General features: G+C 43.9%; 1 protein-coding gene across 1 annotated transcript in view; it reads left to right on the top strand.

Moving 5' to 3' along the window:
• LOC126463899 (estradiol 17-beta-dehydrogenase 2-like) overlaps positions 1–24,260 on the top strand; it is a 208,124-nt gene that overhangs the window by 158,057 nt on the left and 25,807 nt on the right. Inside the window, exon 7 of the mRNA XM_050096194.1 lies at positions 1,915–2,007. Within this exon, the coding sequence (XP_049952151.1) occupies positions 1,915–2,007 (93 nt within the window). The remainder of the gene's footprint in view (positions 1–1,914; positions 2,008–24,260) is intronic.

Below are 24,260 nucleotides of genomic sequence, written 5' to 3' on the forward strand. Positions count from 1 at the left end.
ACCCTGGCCAGCAAGATCTCCGGATCTGTCCCCCATTGAGCATGTTTGGGACTGGATGAAGCGTCGTCTCACGCGGTCTGCACGTCCAGCACGAACGCTGGTCCAACTGAGGCGCCAGGTGGAAATGGCATGGCAAGCCGTTCCACAGGACTACATCCAGCATCTCTACGATCGTCTCCATGGGAGAATAGCAGCCTGCATTGCTGCGAAAGGTGGATATACACTGTACTAGTGCCGACATTGTGCATGCTCTGTTGCCTGTGTCTATGTGCCTGTGGTTCTGTCAGTGTGATCATGTGATGTATCTGACCCCAGGAATGTGTCAAAAGTTTCCCCTTCCTGGGACAATGAATTCACGGTGTTCTTATTTCAATTTCCAGGAGTGTAGATATAACCAAGTTTTGATTGTGACATGTTTATACTAATTAAGATAAGAATAGCTCAGACTTCTAGTGGCGTTTCTTTCGGCGATAATTAAGATAAGGCAAGAGATAGAGGAATTCGTGTTTCGGTAGCAGCATCCATTGACAGTAATAAATTATAGTAATTAAGTAAGGAAGGTCGCAAATTATAGTCATTAAGACAAGTTAACATAAATATACAGGGTAATCAGAACAGTCTGAAAATCATGTAAGGATATCGAGAGTAATTTGCGCGGAGAAATAATTTCTAAGAAAAAATTCGATACTTTCCCCGTTTCTAAGTATTAATTAGTATTGAAGTTAGCCAACCAGGCCGCTTAGTGTGCAGATTCAAGTGGCCCAACAGATACAGTGAGTGTCAGTCGTTCTCATAGCGTAGATGACAGTGCACGAGACTGCTCAGCCTTTGGCTCGGGTATGATCCTTACTAATATCCCATGCCTAGCTCTTGCATCACTCTCTCATCGGTTTTGGGAAACCAAACGAAGAATATATTTGGCGACGCCGCCTCTTGCGCGCAGCTTGATTTTGCGCGCGCAGCGCCTGTAATGGCTGACTTCAGTGCTGCTTAGCTCGGAAACAGCGCAACGTACCGAATTTTTTTCTTAACAGTTATTTCTCTGCTTCATCTACCTTGCATCTCCGTCACTATCATTTCAGACTGTTTCTGGCCACCCCATAGAGCTAACCTTGTTTTGATAAGGGGTCATAAATTATATCCAAATAAATACTAGATAAGAACGAAAAAATGGTTGGCTCTGAGCACTATGGGACTCAACTGCTGTGGTCATAAGTCCCCTAGAACTTAGAACTACTTAAACCTAACTAACCTAAGGACAGCACACAACACCCATAGATAAGAACGTAACTGGGCTTCGGGAAGAGTTGGGACGGTAGCTGGTCCTTGAAACTGACAGATGGGATTTGTTTACATTGGGGTCATAAATCATTGCGACAAGACTGATACTGATCCAGCTGTTACGAAATACACATGGTGACAGAAAGGCAACAAGACAAAACAAAAATAGTAGGCAATTAGGCAGCCAAGCCTGTCCTTTGGGATGGACCAGTAGATAATACAAAATGAACAACCTTTCTGCACGAAGTTAAAATTCGCTCAGGACTCAAACCCGGAATTCACGCTTTCATAGATGGTATGTCACTTCTACGCCTCGTGGAGTGTCTTATGTCGTAACTTCTGGTTCCGAGATGGATTGAGCCTTCCTCTTATGTTGCTGGACTATCACGGCTGGCAGGAAGGATACGTCGGGTAATTTGACTGGGCCACTTACGGTATGTGACAGGTGCATGGATAATGCACTGGGCAGTGCAATGCAAGGTGTTCCCAGGTTCGAGTTCAAATCCTGCACACGAGCGTAATTTACAAAAAATGTTAATGTACTACACTGCGAGTAAGATGTGGCTAACTTAGTATAGTTGTTCATTTTTCAGCTTTTTAATCTGAGTACTAATACCTAGTCTATGTTTCCAGATAACGCTAAATGGTGTGAAGTGGTTAATTAGGAAGGACTTTTCAAAGGTGATCGACGAGATGGTAAGAACCTGCGTCGGGAAGAATGCACAGGTGTGTACTTCAGAAAAACACCATATGTCAAAATCATTTTCATCTCTATGAAAGACGTATGTTGATAATAGCCATCTGCCTTAAATCTCATGATTTTCGTAAGATAGACGCATCATGGTTCGCAACAAAGTCCTAACCGCTCTGGTTGAGGTGTCTTATGTTTTTAGACGATCACTTTTACTCGTTGTTTGTTTCGGTTTTCTGGCTAGCTACTGCGCACAGAATTTGAGCACGCGACAGTGTGTCAAACGTTATCCAGACCAGTGGTTCAATTCTCTGAGCCTCCGGGCGTGCTTCAGAGGCTGCGACGACATGTCGGTGTCAGGCATTTTCGTTACTGTAGTGATGCTGAGAAGACGAATACCACGCCCGGGTTCCCGGGTTCGATTCCCGGCGGGGTCAGGGATTTTCTCTGCCTCGAGATGGCTGGGTGTTGTGTGATGTCCTTAGGTTAGTTAGGTTTAAGTAGTTCTAAGTTCTAGGGGACTGATGACCATAGATGTTAAGTCCCACAGTGCTCAGAGCCATTTTTGAAGACGAATAAAAATCCGTTGACTTATCTTCGCGATCCGTTAATGCATGAACCATACATTTCTGACTAACGTAATAACAAATATGTATGTACTAAATGTACATTTCTGCTGTGGAAGCAAAGCACAAATGAAGCAGTGAATTCAAAAATAGTAAAAGTACACTTATCATAGATCTGCCATAATTTTCTGGTCTATATATTACAAGGTGTTTGTGTCTTGCAAAATATTGAAGCAAAACAATCACTCGTTTCAAGAGTAAAAAAAGAAGATAAAAATTGTGTTTTTTAGCTGGTTTGGAAATCATTTGAGTTCGTTTAAACATTATGCCTATTAATCTGTGTCTAACTGCATACAAATACATGGCGAAACTTGAAATCGTATTCACAAAGATGTCAGAACATACAAGACACTAATAATTTAAAGTCTGAGACCTAGGCTTCACCTTGTGATGCATCGCTATCATTGCCTTGAGTTACCATAGTGTGGTTTAGGTTGAAATGGCTCTAAGCACTATGGGACTTAACAGCTGAGGTCATCAGTCCCATAGAAATAGAACTACTTAAACCTAACTAAACTAAGAACATCACACATCCACGTCCGAGGCAGGATTCCAACCTGCGACCATAGTAGTAGCGCGGTTCCGGACTGAAGCACCTAGAACCGCTCGGTCACAGCGGTCGGCTGCGGTCTAGGGGTAGCATCTTTTGCTCGTAATGAAAACGTTCTGGGCCCTGAGTTCGAATTTCGACACTGTTTGAACTTTGAATACAAATCATCAGTAGTGGCATCTGTGGACTTCCAGCATAATAAGTAATCGTCGTCCTGCCATCGGACTTGACAAAGACGGCGAAAATGGGGACAGAGGTTCAGGGCAACCTCTTGCCCTTGGGGTGGGGAACTACCCCTAAAATGGGAGAGAATCAGCAACGATCAAGGGCATGAGGCTGCAGAAGGCAGTGGAAACCACTGCATTAAAGATACGTAACTTGTATCCACAGGACATGTGGCTGTAACTGAAGAAGTGTCATGATGAGCTCTCCGTTGGCAAAAGATTCCGAAATAGTCTCCCACTCGGATCTCCGGGAGGTGACCATGAGAAAAAGAGTGAATAGTCAACGAAAGGATGACGTTCTACGAGTCGGGTCGTGGTATGTGAGAAGCTTGAGCGTGGTAGGAAAACTAGCAAATCTGAAAAGGAAAGTGCTAAGGCTCAATCGAGATATAGTGGGGGCCAGTGGAGTGAAATGGACGGAAGAAAAAGATATCTGGTCAAACGAATATAGGGTAATATCAACAGCAGCAGAAATGGTCCGACGGGAGTTGGATTCGCTATGAGTGGGAAGACAGGCCAGGGAGTGAATTACTGCGATCAAGTCAGCGACAGGGTGTCATCATCAGAATAGACAGAAAGGCAACTCAGACAACAATAGTTCAGGCATACATTCTGACGACGCAAGCAGAAAATGAAGAGGTAGAGAAAGTATAAAACAAAATTGAAAGAATGATTCAGTATGTAAAGGGTGATTACGGTCTAGTGGTCACGGGGGATTGGAATGCAGTTGTAGGGAAAGGAGTAGAAGAAGCGATTATGAGAGAATGTAGGTTTGGTACTAGGAATAGGAGAACAGATAGACTAATTGAGTTCTCCAATAAATTTCAGCTAGTAATGGAGAATATTCTGTTGAAGAATCACAAGGGGAGGAGACATACTTCGAAACCGACGGAAGATACGGGAAGGTTCGAGTTAGGTTACATCACAGTCCGGCAGATATTCGCAACCAGACAATGGAATGTAATGCGTACCTTGGAGCAGACATAGACTCAGATCACAACTCAGTAATGACGAGAAGAAGACTGAAGTTTAAGAGAGTAGTCAGGAAGTGGGATACGGAAGTGGTACGGAAGGAAGAGATACGCTTGAAGTTCTCTGAAACTATAGATGCTGCGGTGATGAATAGGTTAGTAGACAGTACAGTTGCAAAGGAACGGACATCCTTAAAAAGGGCAATCACATAAGTTGGAAAGAAAAACATAGGTATAAGGAACGTAACTGCGAAGAAACCATGCGTAAGAAAAGAAATACTTCAATTGAAAGAAGGAAATACAGAAATGTCTTATTTAGACGAACGCCATATCTCCGGGGTTGTTAATCTTTTACAGAAGCTCGAAATTTAGCGTGTATTTCGATGCGAGATGCTTGTAATAGTTTCATCAACGACACTGTATCTCCAAACCCGGCAGAAAATCCAAAGAGATTCTGGTCGTATGTAAAATACACTAGCGGCAAGACACAGCCAATGCCCTCTCTGCGCTGTAGCAATGGAAACACTGTCGATGAAAGTGCTGACAAAGCAGAGATACTAAACACAGCCTTCCTAAATTCCTTCGCCAAAGAAGACGAAGTAAATATTCCAGAATTCGAATAAATAATGGCTGCCAACATGAGTAACTTAGAAGGAGATATCCTCGGAGTAGTGAAGTAACTTAAATCATTCAATAACAGCAAGTCTTCTGGACTAGACCGTACATCAATTAGGTTCTTTTCAGAGTATGCTAATGCAATAGCTCCAACTTAACGAAATACACAACCGCTCGCTCGAAGAGAGATTCCTACCCAAAGACTGGAAAGATGCACAGGTCACACCAATATTCAAGAAAGGCAGTAGGAGTAATCCACTAAATAACAGGTCTATATCATTAACGTTGATATGCAGCAGGATGTTGGAACATATATTGCGTTCAAAAAATGTGAATTACCTCGAAGAGACACAGTCAACACGAATTTAGATAACATCGTTCTTGTGAAACACAACTACCTCTTCACTCACACGAAGTGTTAGTGCTATTGACAAGAGATTGCAAATTGATTCTGTATTTCTATATTTCCAGGATTCTTGACGGTATACCTCGCAAGTAGATTGTAGTCAGCTTGTGTACTTACGGAATATCGTCTCAGTTATGTGACTACATTCGTGATTTGCTGTCAGAAAGGTCACAGTTCGTAATAATTGATGGAAAGTCTTCGAGTAAAACAGAACTGATTTTTGTCGTTCCCCAAGGTAATGTTACAGGCCCTCTACTAATCCTTTTCTATATAAACGATTTAGGAGACAATCTGAGCAGCCGTCTTAGGGTGTTTGCTGCCGTTTCTCGTCTGCTGAAGTTATCAGAAATCAAACAAATTGCAAAACGATTTAGGAAACATATCTGTATAGTGAGAACATTGACAATTGAAACTAAATAATGAAAAGAGTGAGGTCATTCACATGAGTGCTAAAATATGAAAGGTAACTTGTTAGGACTATTTAATTGATTGAGAATGTTGGCAAAATTTAGTGTACTAACAACATTTATTTTTCCGAACAAGACATAAATTGTACTAAACAAGTTATAGATTAAATTCCCTAAACAACCAACAGATGATTAAACACTCCACTGGGTGGCGACTGGTTGGCAAAGACAGTTTAACTAGTTGATCAGGTAGTCAGGTACTCTGGCCCTAAAAATGTAGGTAACGCAAGCTGAATTGGTCTGACGCTGAGCAGACTTTGACTGATCAGATCTACTGAAGTTTCTCTACATACGTGCAGGTGAGAGCAAGTGGCGATTGAGATCTGTACGCCCTGGCAATGCCGGAGCGGCAGTACATTACCCTGTTTTTTTTTTTTTTTTTTTTTTTAAAAAAAAGTCTTTATTCTCAATATTTTATGTGATACAAACAACCCACAACCTTATGCAATTAGTGGGTCCTATTTGATACATTTATATTTTATATTAGTACTACAGCTAACACAATATATAACTTCTCTGTTGCTCACACTATGGGCACTTCTGTCTATCTTCCTACATTGTTTTATTCTACTTATGCTAAGCTACTTCTACCTGCAGCGTTTACATTTGTGCCAGAATAGTATAAACCTACATTGTTGGCCCTGTTCACCGAGCTAATCCCGGTGAACGTGCCCCTGGCACCGGGCTGGCCGGAGTTATGGTACGCTGCAGTACTATTACCCTGTTTACTTTGTGCAGCCACATGACTTGCAACTGGCGAGATGTGTGCGGCGGAGGAGGTGAGACATGGAGGCGGCACCTGTGAATCGATCGCGGCCATGAAAAAAATGCAAAAATATCACGGTCTAGCGATCAGGCAGATGGATCGCAATTTACTCTCTACCAGAGCCCTGAAATCACAGTAGATTTCAGTGTGTGATACACCCGTTCGCTGGTCGTACCAAGGACCAATTTGGCTCACTTATAAGACAGAGCACACAAAGATACCAACGTCAAGACTGGTAAACCAAAAATGAATAAGTGTTCCCTCAGCAAACGAGTAGTCCGAGACGTTTGAAGTCACACTGGCCGTACAGTAAGAACTTCACCACAGGCTCCCCAGTCTAAACTACTCGCAAGTGAAGCCAGTTTCAGGAGTTTTGGGAGTACCAACCACACATGCCAGAGCTTCGACCAGAACAGCTCACTAGACCCCAGTCCCCGCACCTGAGAGCTTCCCAGCTATCCAGAGAAGAAAGAAAAAAAGAATCCATTTTCCCGCAAAGTGCCCGAACGACACCGCCTTCACACCGTCTTGAGCCAATTACAAGATTCTAGAGGCTCTAAATCTCCCCTCCAACATGACAGAACAAACTCATGTCGAACCAGGGCAAGCCTTAAGAAATCTGCGTCTCTGGAAAAAAAAAAAAAACGTCAATTACTGGCTTTTTTAAGTTTTTGTAGAAGGGGAAAAGATGATTTTCCTCAAATTCATGTCGCTTACCATGGCACCAAGCGAACAGACCTTTATCTAAATCGCCTGTGCCTTGGAGCCTGTTAGTCCTAGCTATGAGATGCAATAAAGATACCATCTCTAAACGTTTCTCAGATGCCAGAGTTTTCTTATACAACAGGGGCAGCCGAGGGAAGAAGCTCACTGGCCTTCTTGCAAATTCAGCGAACACGAAAACAGTTTACGACTCCACTGTGTAGACACGTTCCTCTAGACCGCTGCAGCAGGTATCGTGACATTGTCCTGCCAGAGCCCTGCCATGTCTGCCCTGTATGGCTGTGGACCTGTCTGGCAAGATTTTCTAAGGGATGGGCTCAACGCCAATTGCTTTCAACTCCCAACAAGCCGTTTCTACAAGCTAAGAATCATAAAAATAGCTCGTGCTTTTAGCGCCCTACCAGGCTCCATCCACGTCTGCTCTGGCCGTTAACATTCTGGAGTCTTGCACAAGGTGTGTCAGATTGTAATAAAATCTTTAATAATTTTCTGTATACGAAAAATAGAGTAATTTGTCCTCTCTCAAAGGAATCCGGTTACATGATAAATCAGTCTAATCTAAATGCCATGTATTCAACTAAATACCTAGGGATTACAATTATGAACAACTTAAATTGGCAAATTTACACAGAAAATGTTATGGTGAAGGCGAACCAAAGACTGAGTTTTATTGGCAGAAAACTTAGAAGATACAAACAGATCTAGTAAAGTGACTGTGTATACTACACTTGTCCATCCTGTTTTTGAGTACTGCTGTACGGTGTGGGATTAACGGAGTACATCGAGAAAGTTCGAAGAAAAGCAGAACGTTCTGTATTATTGAGAAATAGGGAGAGAGTGCCACTGGCATGATACAGGGTTTGGGGTGGACATTATTAAAACCAAGCCGTCTTTCGTTGCGGCGGAATGTTCTCACGGATTTTTAATCACCAATTTTCTCCTCCGAATGGGACAATATTTTTTTGATGCTGACCTACATAAGAAGAAACGACCATCAACATAAAATAAGGGAAGTCAGAGATATAAGTGTTCGTTTTTTCCACGTGCATTTCGGGTTTGGAATAATAGGGAATTATTTTGAAGGTGATTCAATGAACCCTCTGCCAGGCACTTAAGTGTAATTTGCAGGCTATCGAAGGTAGATGTAGATGTTCAGGGGAATTCGGGAATACAGAAACAAAACCCACTTAGGTATGAAGTAGGTATGAAGTGGAGGATAACTAAAGTGAAATGGCTACATGACGACTGAGGAAATCGAAAAATAAATTATAGTCGAGTGGACTAACTCAGCATAGAGAAAAGTCAAAACAACCTTCTGCGAAATGGATGCAAGGCGGTAACATTAAGAGTGCAACGTAAATCTCACTGTTAAATGATAAAGGGAACAATACAGGTGGAAGATCGAGAATGAAGTGCACGGATTACAAAGGGTGTACAACAGAAATGTAGTCTTTCGACTCTGCTGTTGAATCCATACGTCTAAGACGCAATGGCGGTAATCAGAGAAAGCTTCACGAATGGGATCGACATTCAAGGCTAAAGATATAAATGTCAAGATTCGCGGATGACATTGTTATCCCCAGTGAAAGTGAAGAAGAATTACATGATCTGTTGAATGGAATGAACTGTCTTTTGAGTACAGGATATGGATTGTGAGTAAATCGAGAAAAGGTGAAAGTAATGAGAAGTGGCAGAAATCAGAACAGCGAGAGACTTAGTATCAGATATTTACTATCAAAAACAGTCTTGATCACAAATTATTTATTTATCACAGAATTGTATGGCAGTGAGATCTGGACTGTGAGAAAATCGGAACATAAGAGAATCTAAGCATTTGAGATGTGGTGCTATACAAGAATGTTGAAAATAGGTAGAATGATAAGGTAAAGAATGAGTAGGTTCTCTGCACAATCAATGAGGAAAGGAATATATGGAAAACTCTGTCAAGAAGAGGGGACAGGATAATAGGACATCCGCTAAGACGTCAGGGAATAACTTCCATGGTAATAAATGGAGCTGTGGGAACATGAAACTATAGAGGAAGGCTGAGGTTGGAATACATCCAGGAAATAATTGACAACGTAAGGTGTAAGTAGTAGTGTGAGACGAAAAGGGTAGTATAGGAAAGGAATTGGTGGTTGGCCGGATCAGACCAGTCAAAAGACTGATCACTCAGAGACAGTGATTTAATAGTGGAAAGACGGTGCATTCTACAGTAAAAAGGAAGAGACATGGTGATACAAGACGACATTGTTATACTACCATTGTTTACATGTGCTTGAGGAAACGCTAATGTTATTTTATTCTGAACGCTGTGGCACCAGTAGGTGCTATATATATATATATATATATATATATATATATATATATATATATATATATATATATATATATATATATATATATATATATATATATATATATAATAGTTAAAATATTTGTATGCACTGTAAAGCTATACGTATACCTGTAGATCACATTTAGACGTTATCATACATCATCTTAAGAGAAGCTTGCTGATAGATGGTAAAAGGGTCTCTGGATTGCATAATTTTTATCTACATGACTTAGATTAGCATCTAATACTATTGCTCGTCGTTTTTTAAAACCATTTATTCTACGTTTAACTATTTTCGATTGAAACCTTGGGCTGTCGTGTGTTCTGCCGGATATCAGCGTCGTACCTGCATGATATTTCGATAATGTAGCTCGTAACCTTCAACAGATGCGACCTGAGACTTCTGCTCGAGTGTTTTTTTTTCATTTTTTATTCTCTTCCCTGATGGGGGAGAGCGGGGGTGTTTTAAGGCTTGCATTGCCCTTTTCAGCCATACTAGGATATACAGTACATGAATTTCTTGATTTAACATTTCATAACTTTCTCGCAGTTCGTTTACAAAATTGCATTGTCATAATGTTTACAATACTTACGAGCTCGCCACGGGACTACAAGTCCCACCGCCACACCTTCACCCGCCAATGTTAGGCAAAATTTTTCTGCCTGTCTCATGTAGTACTACCACCGTCGGAGGATGGTACGGGACTACAAGTCCCACCGCCACACCTCCAAAGTGAATTGCAGTGACGCATCACTGCCCTGTGGCAATTTACTGGCTCACCAACACAGTTAGACCGCAATAGACCGGTGATGCTGTATTGTAACTTATCACCCCGGACTACAAGTCGAAAAAAAAAAAAAAAAAAAAAAAAAAAAAAATCATTGCAGTTGGATTTAAAGTTAATAAGAAAATTTTAATATTTCGGAGACCATGCCCTTGGAGGAATGTTGGGCCTAGGAAACCATCTATTTCTGCCGTTACTTAAAGCGTTACTGGCACACATGCAACTGATGGATTTTAATGAGTAATACATACTGAAAAAAGCCAAGCTTCAAGATACATTTTCATATTTAGTTTAGTTCTTCGATAGATCACAATCGCAGAAAGTATAATTATTTTCCCAAGATGAAAATGTGAGGCGAGTTACTGAGCAAATTTCTTCCTCTTGAACTTCCGAAATTACTTGCTCACTCAAAAAATGTGACATAGTTGTAGCAGAATTACAGAGTACTGCGGAACCTATCGAGTACACGTAAAACATTACGTCAGTGATCATACTGGCTCAGACATTAATGACAGTAGCTGTTACATTCACTGTTTTTTTTCCGAAATAATTCTAGAAATGGACAAAACAGGGCAGCACCAGTCAAGAGGCGGGTAGCAAGACTTCCGTACATTCAGTAATTAAAACTTCCGGGCTAAGAGGCCGTGGTCCAATTGTAGAATTACTTCTCCCTGACGTCTAAATATGAAAAATATATCTTGAAGCTTGGCTTTTTTCAGTATCCTACTATTGGACCACGGCCTCTTAGCCCGGAAGTTTTAATTACTGAAGACGCCGGCCGTGAAAGCCTACACGCTATGACTTCCGTAGATTGTTTTTATATGAAATGAGTCCAGTTTTAAACCGACAAGTGGCTCGCGCGTCGAGAAAATCGCAGCCCGACATCTACTCGGGCACGGCCTTTGTAAACAGTCGCGGCGCAAGCTGTGTTCAGACTTGGTATTCAAGGTGTCAATCTACAGTAATTAATCTACATAATACAATATTTAAAGTGCACTGTCGTTATGTGTACATTACATTTAATTGAAGTTGGTTTTATAATTTATTGAACAATCTTTTTTTACGAAATTTAATCTACATACATGTATACAACATTTTACATAAGTTTTGGTTCGGGGTGTACATATGGAGATACTTGGTACTCATTTTGTTTTGGGTTTTTCAAGATTTACATACGTTTAAATTTGTTACTTAATACTAGTTGGGTAATATATGGTGATATTTGGTGTATGCAAGGATGGTTGTGTGATGGCACAGACAGGTGTCTTAGTTTGTGTGTGTGTGCGAGCACTCGTGCGCGCGCGCGCGCATGCCGAGTGTTTTGTTATGTTTTGTTGTTGTGCGTTTTGGGTTCCTTTCTTTGTGTATCTTGCAGTCTTTCACGGCTCTGGTCGTTCGTCTAGGTGTGGGTATTGCGCCAAGTTTTGTGTTATAGGCTCCATGGTGGGGGCGGTTTCTGGGAATATGTTCGATGTGTTATGTGCTTCCATGTGTTATGTGCTACTGTACACGCTGGTACTATGTATTTGTGTCGAGGTTCTGTTTTGGTCGGCGGTCTAGTTGTGATTATGCCTTCCACGTTGGGGCGTCTTTGTAGGATGTGTGTGCCATAGTTCGCTCTGAGTCGGGTAAGTCTTGTCTGTAGGGGTTCTGTTTTTGTGATTCGGTATACGTCGTTGCTAGGAGTTAGTGGGGATAGTCTTCGTATACTTCGAAGCAGTCGTCCTATGGTTCTGTAGAGTCGGTTTGCGACTGGTCTTGAGATGCCTCCTAGGGACGCTGTGACGTATTGCATTAGTGATTTGATGACTGTCTTGCATGTATGTATCGCCTCCTTGTTGTCGCATCCATGGAAGTGTCCTTGGCTTAGTCTTATTAGGTTTTTGTCCGTTTCCTATTTTGTCTAAGAGGTGCGTCAAATGGGTGTTCCAGTTCATCCATGTACACCCATAGGTAATTTGGCTGTTATATTTAATGGTGCGTCCCACAGTGTTAGCCGAATGCCTTCGTGTAATTGTGTTCGTTTCTGTGTCATGTTTCTATGTCACGAAAGGATTGTTTGTGTTTTAGTGGGGTTTGGTTTTATCCACCATTTTGTCATTCATCCATGTCTCTAATTTTCGGAGATAAGTTCCTACCTTCTGTTGCATTGTTGTTGTTCTCAACCCAGTGCACCAGTATGCGGTATCGCCTGCATACATTGCTACCGTCTCGTCAGGCGTCGAGGTTTTTGGTATATCTGTAGTGTGTAGCGTGTACAGTAGCGTGATAGTACTCTTCCTTGGGGGACACCTGCTTGTGGAGTCTTCTACGCGCATCTTGCACGTTTTGTTGCTTAAGTAGGCATTAATTATTCGGATCATTCTGGTTGGTATTCCTAGTTGCGACAGTTCGAATAGCGGGCCCCGATGCTACAGCTTATCAAAGGCACGAGTGAGGAAAAGAGCGAGTGAGCATTTTCCTGTATTTCCTGTATCCTTTTGTCACAGCGTTTGTCAGTTTAAATAGCGGGTTGTTTCTCGAGTGATTCGGTCGGAAGCCAGATCGTATCGTCGGGTCTAGATCTTTGTTTCCTATGTGTTTTTTGAGTCTGTCCGTGATGATGCGTTCATATGTCTTTCCGATGACGTCTAACAGAGAGATCGGTCGGTAATATTTCGGGTCTGGGCGTGGTTTGTCTGGTTTTAGTAGTATTATTGTTTTACTTGTCTTCCATGTAATGGGGATGGTCTCGTTTATCATGCAGTAGTTAAACATTATTGCTAATATCAATGTCAGTATGTGAAGTGGTGCTTTTTGTAAACGTATGAGTCGGATGTCGTCTTCACCTGCTGTGGAGTTTTTCCCTGAGAATATAGCATTTGTTATTTCCTCGTTTGTCATATGTCCTGTTAGTTGTTGCTCGTCTTCGGTTTCAGTTGTTGATGTGGTGAGTATTTGTTGTAGTCTTAGGTCTACGAATCGTTTGAAGTCATTGTTGAATATCGTGTCTTGGGGGAATGTGTATACGTCCTGTAACACCTTCTTGAATATGTTCGCTTGTTCTTTTCTGTCGGTCGTTGGTTCCTTATTGTCTGTTAGGGTCATGTCCGTTTTTTGTTTCTGTCCTATTAGTGCTCTGAACCCTCTCCAGTAGCGTCCGGCTTGTCTGCAGTTAAGTTCGCTGCATTTCTGATCCCACTGTCTGTGTTTGTGTTCGGATATGATCCGCTTGATGCACGCACTGAATGTGTTCCAGACTTGTTCTAAGTCGGGATTGTCGGTATGTTTGATCTCTTTGTACAGTCTTTTCTTCTGTCTTCAGAGGTCTAGGGCTTCTTGCGATATGGTAGGTTTCCCGTCTTTTGTGATATGGCTTCGTCTATGGCTTGTCTGAAAGTGTTTTCGAGTATTTTGGTTACCTGTTCTAGGTTGTGGTCATCTGTAATGGTGATTGGGATGGAGAATTCGCGTGTTAGGATATCTTTGTACTTATGCTCCTCGAGTGGACCTGGTCCAGTATTTATGTCTGTGGCCCTCCCCCTCCACCGACGGTTGCAGGCATTCCCTCTGCGGTCCACGCCCGCTCGCTGCGATCTTCTAGAACGGTGCCAATCAGTTTTCCATCCGCTGCTGTTCTGGATGTTCCCTCTGCGGTCTGCGCCCGTCGGATCCGCTCCTGGACGTTGCACGTTCCGTCCGCTGCGCCTGGCACTCTGTCCGGTAATTATTTCCCATATCCGTGCCTCCCGTTCTTCTGTTCGTGGACAGGTGTACAGCCGTGCGCGTTGCTCCTTTAACAATCCCTGAGCAGGATCTCAGGCACTACTTAAATGGTACCCCATGTCGCGGTTCATGACGTTGCCAGTTACTTTTATCTCAATAGATTCCCTTATAACACTGTCCAAAAATCTGGGTGTCTGTGCTAGAATCTTGCTTCCCTCATAATTAATGGCATGATCTGGTTCTAGACAGTGTCCAGAAATGTGTCTCTGATGTTCTTTGCACCTGATATCCACTGTTCCTGTCATCTGGCCAATGTAGGATATACCACATTGACAAGATATAAATCCCTGGTTTCCGTAACCCTATGTCGTCTTTAACACTCCCCAACACTTTCCCAATCTTACTGGATGGACAGAAAACACACTTGATATTGTGTTTACGGTGAATCCTACGGATTCAGGAAGGAACAGGACCAGCATAGAGCAGATACGCCATGTTCTTTGCTTCACCTTGCTCTGCTTCTGGAACCTGTGGTGTAGAGGTTGGTTGGGGTGCCCTCTCAATTTCTTTGGTGGTGTATCCATTTTTGCAGAACACAGTTTTAAGATGATCTATTTCTGTCGATAGACTCTCTTGGTCTGACAGGGTACACGTTCTGTGGGCCAATGTCTTAAGTAACCCGTTCCTCTGCGCAGGGTGGTGACAACTGCTAGCCTGCAGATATAAATCAGTGTGTGAGGGTTTTCGATTCACACTGTGGCCAACAGATCCATCTGCTTTCCTTTTGACTCGTACGTCCAGAAACGGCAGCTGGCCATTCTTCCCCAGTTCTCTGGGGGAGTTGATATTTGGGTGCATGAGTTAAGATGTTCAAGAAAATCATTGATTGAGCCCATCCTTCCCAAGAGGCCAGATCACGGCTGTCTCTAATGCCCTCAAATCTCTCTATAAACATGTTGGTAACCACATGAGACAGTGGGCTGGCCATAGCTACAACTTCAGTTTGCTTCTAATATTGGCTCCCGTACAGGAAATGTCAGTATATGCCTGAATAGGTCCAACAGAGCACCATCAAATTTGTCCGCAACCAGTTCTAGTGAGTCTTTCAGTGGGACGCTAGTGAACAGCGATATCACATCAAAACTAACCATGATATCTGAATCTGTGATGCATAGTTGCTTGAGGCGTTGCAGGAAGTCTTCAAAGTTTCGGATGTGGTCAACGCATTTCCCCACATATGGAGACAGCAGATTTTTCAAGTACTTGGCTGTTGCGTACATAGGTGCCCCAATGTTACTGACAAATGGGCGTAGTGGCACACCGTCCTTGTGTAATTTAGCCAGACCATATAGTCTAGGTGACACTGGTGCTTTTGTCCGTAGTTATCTGATGGTCTTATTAGGCATCCGTGTTTCCTTCAGGAGAGCCCTGGTCTTCTTCTCCACTTGTGAGTGGGGAGCAGACCACGGAGGGAGCGACGGCAGAACACCCGACAATCCAAGATGTCATTAGATCGCCGGGAAAGCCTGAAGAGTTACATCAAAAGACTCCACAGGTAGGAGATGTATCAGAATATCAAGCAGCTGGACAAGCTTCGACAGAGGAGAGGGACGATGCTGAGTTCTCTCAGCTTTTTGCTGAGATTTCCAAATGGAGAGGTGGTACCAGTATTTGGCATAATTAGATATCACATCAACTCCAGTGCGGCGAACAAGATAAAATGGAGAGCAAGCATGGCACTGGTGAGAGAGGGGATTCGTAATATGCGCCACAGGATAGATGTTGCAGCCAGGAAGCTGTTACACCTTCATCCGTATATGGCTGCCGCCGTAATTGGGGAAGATTGGGTCTCGTTAGAACGTGGCTCCTGGTCTTTAGCGGAGTGCGCCAGGAGGAATGCCTCATCTTACCAATCTGCATAGTTTGAGCGCTTGAGTAAGAAAGCACAGCATATTTTTCGATTGTTTTCTCTGACATTGTCATTTGTGGGGAATTTACTGCTTTTGACACATTTACAATTGAGTACTTTGGAGGATAGTGATTGCACGTTGGCGATGTATGGTGGAAATTATAGTCAGTTCAGGTATTGCATCGTGTCTATCACCAGGTTAGGTCAGGTCAGGTTACGTTAGCCGCAGCTGAATCGTCCGGGTCGTCTGATTTCTATCTATCATCCTGCAATCTCCTGTCTCCATCATCTGTTAACGTTTTACAGTCATACGTTATTATTATTTAAATAAGCAATTGTTCTGTTTCTATAAAAATCTCTGCATGTCTTTCAAGTGCATTTACTCTGTTAGTATGCGTTTCGGGTAATGTCTTGTTTACAAAAAAAAAAGTCTCATCCACCCTAACGTGTGCCTTAGCGTTTCTCGTTACAGCACACACGAAAAAGATTACAATTACGCCCGCACTTAGAAGCTATCACTCATAGTGCTGGCACGTCCAGTGCATGATGCTAGACCGACGTTCCACCGCACTGACCCCGGGATAGCAGTGTCGCAGATTACACGAAGTAGTGAATTAGATTGCAATTCCATTCACATTCATAAGGTATGGCCAGAACGTCTTGTGACTCATCGTGAGGTTATCATGGACTCAACCAGGTGATCCATTGCAACTAGAGTGAATAATCATTATTAGTGAAAAGGATTTGTGTTGGTGGTCTTATTGCTAAGTTGAGACGAATTCCAATGTTTGTCCTACACTTTCTCTAATGAAAAAGCACGCTGACGTGGGATCTAAACCACCATTTCTGGAGAATTAAAGTAAATACTGTCGAGGCGTATGACTTTCTTTGTATGCACTACAGGCAGCCAGGACCGATTATTGGTTGTAAAACTATGTTCTATATGTCCATAATTTTAATTATTTGAATTGGGAATTGATTACATTAACAACCAAACTGCAATGCTGACAGATCTACTGTGTACTATTTCTGGGTTGGATGGCTGTCTATTTCTCGTAAGCAAACCAGTATGGGATACAATGCATTCCCAAAGGTATTTTTTGTTAATGTGAACAACATAGAAAATAATAAAGACAGAAAATAACTACAACTATACATCTGTAGAGGACCTGATTGTCTTGCTGTCAGAGATATACAACAAATTACACTTCACCGATACGCAAAGGAGCCAATATGTGTCAAGCAGTCTTAGGTCAATTCCTGTTAAATTTTCTGCATACGCTGTCCTAAGGTCGTTCTGCAATTTGTCTATTTTGGAAGTAATACTAGCTTGTATGTTGTTTATCATGACGTCTCTACTCGTTGTGGCTCCTAAAATTGGAATACGTAAGTGTTATATTTTTAGGTGAATTTGTACATGTTGTGGAAGGCTGAAATTTTAATGGATAATAAGGTAAAGGCAGGATGCAACACAATATCTCAATACTATTCTTAAAAAATAACAGTCAGAACATATAGTGGCTACTCTGCCTGGTAACTAACGATTTCGTGTGCCCCCGTTACTTTCTATAGAAGCTAGACTGGGAAACAATGCTTTATTATGCACTGGCAGGTTTGGCTGACATAAAACATATCTCCCTCACATGTCTTGCGGTAATTCGTTTTTAACTTTTGTCCGAACTCTAGATCGTTTATAATCAGATCATGCGATTATGATGTCTATTCCTAAACTATTTTCGAAGGCATACACATATTCCGTATATCACCAAGTAGCAGTCACAAAAAAAGAATGTAGAGAGGGAGAGAGAAAGGTGCCCTAATTTCTCATATTTTACATTACCTCTGATTTTCTGTGTGTTAATCGAATCTAGTGGTAACGAGTACAGCATTACGTTATTTGTTTTGAGAGAATTCTTCTTCTTAGTAAGGAGTGTGTAGCAGCTTTTCTGTAAACATGAAAAGATACACTGCTATGAAGTGTGGACAACAACCTTATAAGACAAATTATGGGATTTGTTTGTTAGTCTCAGACCCAAATCAGGTTGGATTAATAGATGTGGGATATAATTATCACACAGCCTCTTAAGTTTAAGACCCCTAAACAAATTTTCTGTCACAGTGCTGTAAGAGGAATACGTCAGATGCAGGTATTATAGGCTATTCACAATATACATAAATGACCTTGTGGATGACATCGGAAGTTCACTGAGGCTTTTGCGGATGATGCTGTGGTGTATCGAGAGGTTGTAACAATGGAAAATTGTACTGAAATGCAGGAGGATCTGCAGCGAATTGACGCATGGTGCAGGGAATGGCAATTTAATCTCAATGTAGACAAGTGTAATGTGCTGCGAATACACAGAAAGATAGATCCTTTATCATTTAGCTACAAAATAGCAGGTCAGCAACTGGAAGCAGTTAATACCATAAATTATCTGGGAGTACGCATTAGGAGTGATTTAAAATGGAATGATCATATAATGTTGATCGTCGGTAAAGCAGATGCCAGACTGAGATTCATTGGAAGAATCCTAAGGAAATGCAATCCGAAAACAAAGGAAGTAGGTTACAGTACGCTTGTTCGCCCACTGCTTGAATACTGCTCAGCAGTGTGGGATCCGTACCAGGTAGGGTTGATAGAAGATATAGAGAAGATCCAACGGAGAGCAGCACGCTTCGTTACAGGATCATTTAGTAATCACGAAAGCGTTACGGAGATGATAGATAAACTCCAGTGGAAGACTCTGCAGGAGAGAGGCTCAGTAGCCCGGTACGGGCTTTTGTCAAAGTTTCGAGAACATACCTTCACCGAAGAGTCAAGCAGTATATTGCTCCCTCCTACGTATAACTCGCGAAGAGACCATGAGGATAAAATCAGAGAGATTAGAGCCCACACAGAGGCATAACGACAATCCTTCTTTCCACGAACAATACGAGAATGGAATAGAAGGGAGAACCGATAGAGGTACTCAAGGTACCCTCCGCCACACACCGTCAGGTGGCTTGCGGAGTATGGATGTAGATGTAGATGTAGATAGATAGGCATTTTACAAATGATTTGTCGTGTTTATCACCGTGAAAGAGGCCAAAAAAGAAGTGTTAGTAATGTTCTATCTACTAACGTCTCCATTGTGGCAGCATTCGGCGCTCAACATGACGCCAGTGTTAGCTTATTTATGCTTCATCATCAAAGACAGTGTTGTAGATGGAGTATTGTCCGTGACTTGACTGAATGTGAGGAGCAGAAGGGACGTGAATTCGTGGTAAAATGTTAACGTTCAACGTTTTACGCCTGATGATATTGTTGTAGCGAGTATATGTAGGGGGGTTCTTGCTACTAAATACACTACTGGCCATTGAAATTGTTACACCAAGAAGCAATGCAGATGATCAATGGGTATTCAGTGGACAAATATGAAGTGGACTGACAAGGCAGCCAGTCCACAGTGACGGGTAGCCGAAAGAAAGGAAGGCACGCGTACACACACACGCCGACGGGCGTCAATTCTGGAACAGGATAACTATTTAATGGTAGCAAGAAAAGTACGTAGCTGCTTTATACTTAACTTTATTATTTGATGACTACAGCATTCTTCTTGAGACATTTATACTATAACTCTCAAAGTAGGTAAGGCTAATGGCGCCTTGCTAGGTCGTAGCCATGGACTTAGCAGAAGGCTATTCTAACTGGCTCTCGGCAAATGAGAGGAAGGCTTCGTCCGTATGGTCGCTAGCAATCTCCTCGTACAACTGGGGCGAGTGCTATATCGTCTCTCGAGACCTGCCTTGTGGTGGCGCTACGTCTGCGATCACACAGTGGCGACACGCGGGTCCGACATGTACTAAATGGACCGCGGCCGATTTAAGCTACCACCTAGCAAGTGTGGTGTCTGGCGGTGACACCACATTCCTCCCCCGCAAATCGGCGAACGGTCGTGAGATAAGGCTTCCGCCCGCCGTGGGGAGGACCCCATGTTGACGTATGCGACGAGGTGGGGAGCCTAACAACAGGCGAGGCTGTGCCACCCGCACCCGGCCATTCGGTCCGAGGGGAGCTAGGAAACGCCTGAAAAGCTAGTCCAGGGTGCACGTCAACATGCGGTGTATGCGCCCGTAAAGAAACATGAGGGGCCGAAGTGTCTAACTCCATTGCGTCGGGGTAGCCGACGCGCGATGACGTCATGTGGTCCGGAGCGGTCGGGAGTTCCATGGCGGAGGACAGCTGGTCACGGGAAGCGATCGGCGGCGCGTGACCCTGGGAGGCGCTTGGCGGCCGCAGCGAAGCGTCTAATGCGGGCGGCGCCGGCGGGATAACAGGCGGCGGCGACGGCGGCGGCTGCTGCGGCGGCGCGTCGCCATGGGGCAAAATGGACGGCATCGTCGGTAACACCTGGGGATGAGGCGAGACAGTAGATGGGTCCCCAGGGCGCTGACCGGACGGCACCGTTGCTGAAAGCAGACGGGGAGCGGCAGAACCCGTGCGACGACAGAGGCGCAGCTGATTGAGATGCCGACGCACCTCACCCGAGGCCCCCAAAACCAAATACATCGCGCGGCCGAGGCAGCGAAGAATGCGCCCTGCGAGCCAACGCCGTGAACCGCGATAGTTGCGATAAAATACAACGTCGCCTGGAGCAAAAGCAGGAGTCTGCCGCTGCACAGGAACCTGATGCGGCGGATGCAGCAAAGACATCAAGGTGCGATGAGGACGACCGTGGAGCAACTCAGCCGGCGAGCGACCATCTCGGGGCTGAGAGCGATACGAAGACAAAAAGAGCAACAATGCGTCCTCCCGAGAATGCGACTCTTTCAATTTCAACATCTGTGACTTGAAAGTCCGGACCAATCGTTCAGCGGCACCGTTCGACTGAGGCGAAAACGGCGCGGATGTCAGATGTTGAATACCATTGGCCTGGCAGAATGACTGAAATTCTGCGGACATGAATTGTGGGCCATTGTCGGAAACAATAGTCTGCGGAAGACCTTCAATGCAAAAGATAGCAGACAACGCTTGGATGGTGGCGGAGGACGTCGTGGAAGACATCCGGACAACAAAAGGAAAATTACTGAAGGCATCGACCAGAACCAACCATCGAGCATTCCAGAATGGACCAGCAAAATCAATGTGCAAGCGTTGCCAAGGGGAAGTGGCTTTTGGCCATGCACAGACTTTCCGCGGCGGTGCGGATTGTTGTTCGGCACACGCCATGCAAGAAGAACACATATTCGTAATCGCAGCATCGATTCCGAACCAAGTACAGTGCTGACGAGCAAGTTGTTGCGTTCGCACTATACCCCAATGTCCTTGGTGAAGAAGCCGTAAAACAGAGGACTGTAACGAACCTGGGACCACGACCCTGGACTGATCATTATCAGAACGCAACAACAAAACACCACGTCGAACAAAAAGTCTCTCCTTGTGAGCAAAAAATCGGCGAACCAACGGATCCTCGATCCGAGACTTCGACAAAGGCCATTGCGTAGCAACAAAACGTAAAACAGTAGCAAGGACAGGGTCAGCAGCTGTGGCTGTAGCTACACGACGAAAATCAATCGGAAACGATTCGACCACTTCATCGGCTTCCGAATCAATGAACATGCAAGCAAGTTCGGAAGAATCGAATGCTTTATCCTCAGCAACAGGCAAACGGGACAACGCATCGGCGTTTCCGTGCTTAGCAGTGGACCGATACAAGATATCGTAGCGGTACTGCGAGAGGAAAATAGACCAGCGAATGAATTTCTGCGCTGTACGATGAGGTACAGGCTTGGTCAGATGAAAAAGCGATGTCAAAGGTTTGTGGTCTGTGATGATGGTGAAGTGACGACCATACAAGAAATCATGGAACTTAGTAACACCAAACACGAGAGCCAAAGCTTCTTTCTCCATCTGTGAATAATTTCTTTGCGCAGACGAGAGCAATTTGGACGCAAAGGCAATAGGGCGACCATGGGAGCCAACTTTGTGCGCAAGCACAGCACCGATCCCGAAATCCGATGCATCTACCATCAACAAAAGGGGTTTCCGGGGATCGAAAGGCGTGAGACAAGTATTAGAAAGCAACGCCGATTTCAACTGGCGAAAGGCGCGTTCGCATTCCGTCGTCCAGACGAACGGAACACCTTTACGGCGTAAGCGATGAAGCGGAGCTGAAATGGAAGAGGCATTGCATATATATTTGTGATAATAGGTAATTTTATCCAACACACTCTGTAGCTGTTTCACATTGCGAGGGGAAGGTAAATCTTGTATGGCACGGAGGTGCTCTGGACTCGGATGTATGCCTTGGGCATTGATGACATGGCCCAGGTATGGTAAGTCACGAGCAAAAAACACACATTTGTCCTTCCTCAAGCGAAGACCAGTTTGTCGCAAGACCTGAAATAACGTTCGGAGGTTCGCAAGATGATCTTCTTCTGTCTGTCCAGAGATCACTATATCGTCCAGATAGTTTGCGGCAGTAGGGACCGACGCACAAATAGTTTGTAAATATTGCTGAAACAAGGCAGGGGCTGATGCACACTCGAACGGCAGTCTTTTGAACCTGTACAATCCAAGATGCGTGTTAACCACCAATACGCGCTGGGATTCGTCGTCTACCGGTATTTGCAAGTACGCATCGGCTAGGTCCAACTTTGAAAAATATTTTCCCGGGCACAGTTTAGCAAAAAGGTCTTCCGGGCGGGGCACAGGAAAAGTAGCAGTCACTAGTTGGGGATTCACTGTGGCCTTGAAGTCCACGCAAAGTCTCAATTTTCTGGAAGGTTTTGGCAAAATTACTAAGGGTGAGGCCCAGAGAGAAGCTTGCACACGTTCAATTACACCCTGTGATTCGAGATCGTTTAATGTTCTTGCGACCTCATCACGCAAGGCGTGGGGAACATTGCGCGCTCTGAAAAATTTCGGTTGCGCGTTTACTTTCAGTTCCAAATGTGCTTCCTAGTTTTTAGCGCAACCTAAGCCCGGTGCAAAAATGTCTGCAAATTCGTCACATAAGCGAGAAACACTGTCTGAAGGCACAGTCTGATTCACTGAGAGGACCTGATTTACAATAGACATGTTAAACAACTGAAATAAATCTAAGCCAAACAAGTTCACTGCCGTAGAAGAACGAAGAACGTAAAATGACACCAGTTTTGTTTGTCCCTTGTATGTGGCAAGAAGGCTGCACTGTCCTAACACAGGTATTGTCTGTCCTGAATATGTGGTTAGCGTAACATTTGCGGAACGCAACGGAGGTTTGCCCAGTTGTTTGTACGTGTCGTGATTGAGCAATGAAACTGCAGCTCCGGTATCGAGCTGGAATGGTATCACTTTGCCTTCAAAGTCTAAGTCCACAAAAAGTTTATTGTTCCGCTGACGACAAGAGCGACTGTTTTGTGCAATTTGAACAGACACTGGTACAGAATCACTTGCTAATTGACGTGATTTCCGGCGACGTCGACGCACAGTTTTTGTGGGACGAACACAGGCACTGTTAGAGAAAGTGTCACTGGACGAAGTGGAATTAACGACATGAATGTCCATGGGCGAAGGTCCACGAGCCTGAGTGTCCTTGGTTCGATTCCGGCGCGAAGCAAAGGGCCTGGAATGGTTGTGATTGTCTGAACGGAGCATTTTCTGGCAAACACTTTGAACATGTCCTTTCTTATTGCAGAAAAAGCAAATAGCTTGGCGTGACGGGCAATGTTCACGCGAATGTCTAGTAGCACACCGCGGGCATGATTTCACTGCATTTGTGTGCTGGCGCGGCACACCTGGCTCAGCGCGCGGCTGCAGCTGTGCGGACGTATGCGAGGGCAGTTGACCGGGCCGCGCAGCTCGAGAGCGCCCGGCGGGCCGGTTAATGTTACACACAGCTGGCGAAGTTGCAAAAGATTCCTGAGCACAGTCAAGTGTGTCCTGTCTATCCAATATGTCTATCACTTGTTGAAGGGAGGGATTAACTAGTTTCAAAATTTGCTCCCGTATGCGAACATCAGAAACTTTCTGTGCAATTGCATCACGCACCATTGTATCTGAATAAGAAAGACCACAGTCACATTCAAAGGCACAGTCCCTAGTAAGTCCTTGTAATGTTGCTACCCACTCCCTATTAGTTTGACCGGCCGTACGTTTTGTACGAAAAAACGTATACCGTTTTGCAACCACATTAACTGTTTCTTTGAAATAGACATCTAATGCAGACAAAATTTCCTCGTA

This window comes from Schistocerca serialis, chromosome 1, assembly GCF_023864345.2.
Source record: "Schistocerca serialis cubense isolate TAMUIC-IGC-003099 chromosome 1, iqSchSeri2.2, whole genome shotgun sequence".
NCBI classification, from domain to species: domain Eukaryota; kingdom Metazoa; phylum Arthropoda; class Insecta; order Orthoptera; family Acrididae; genus Schistocerca; species Schistocerca serialis.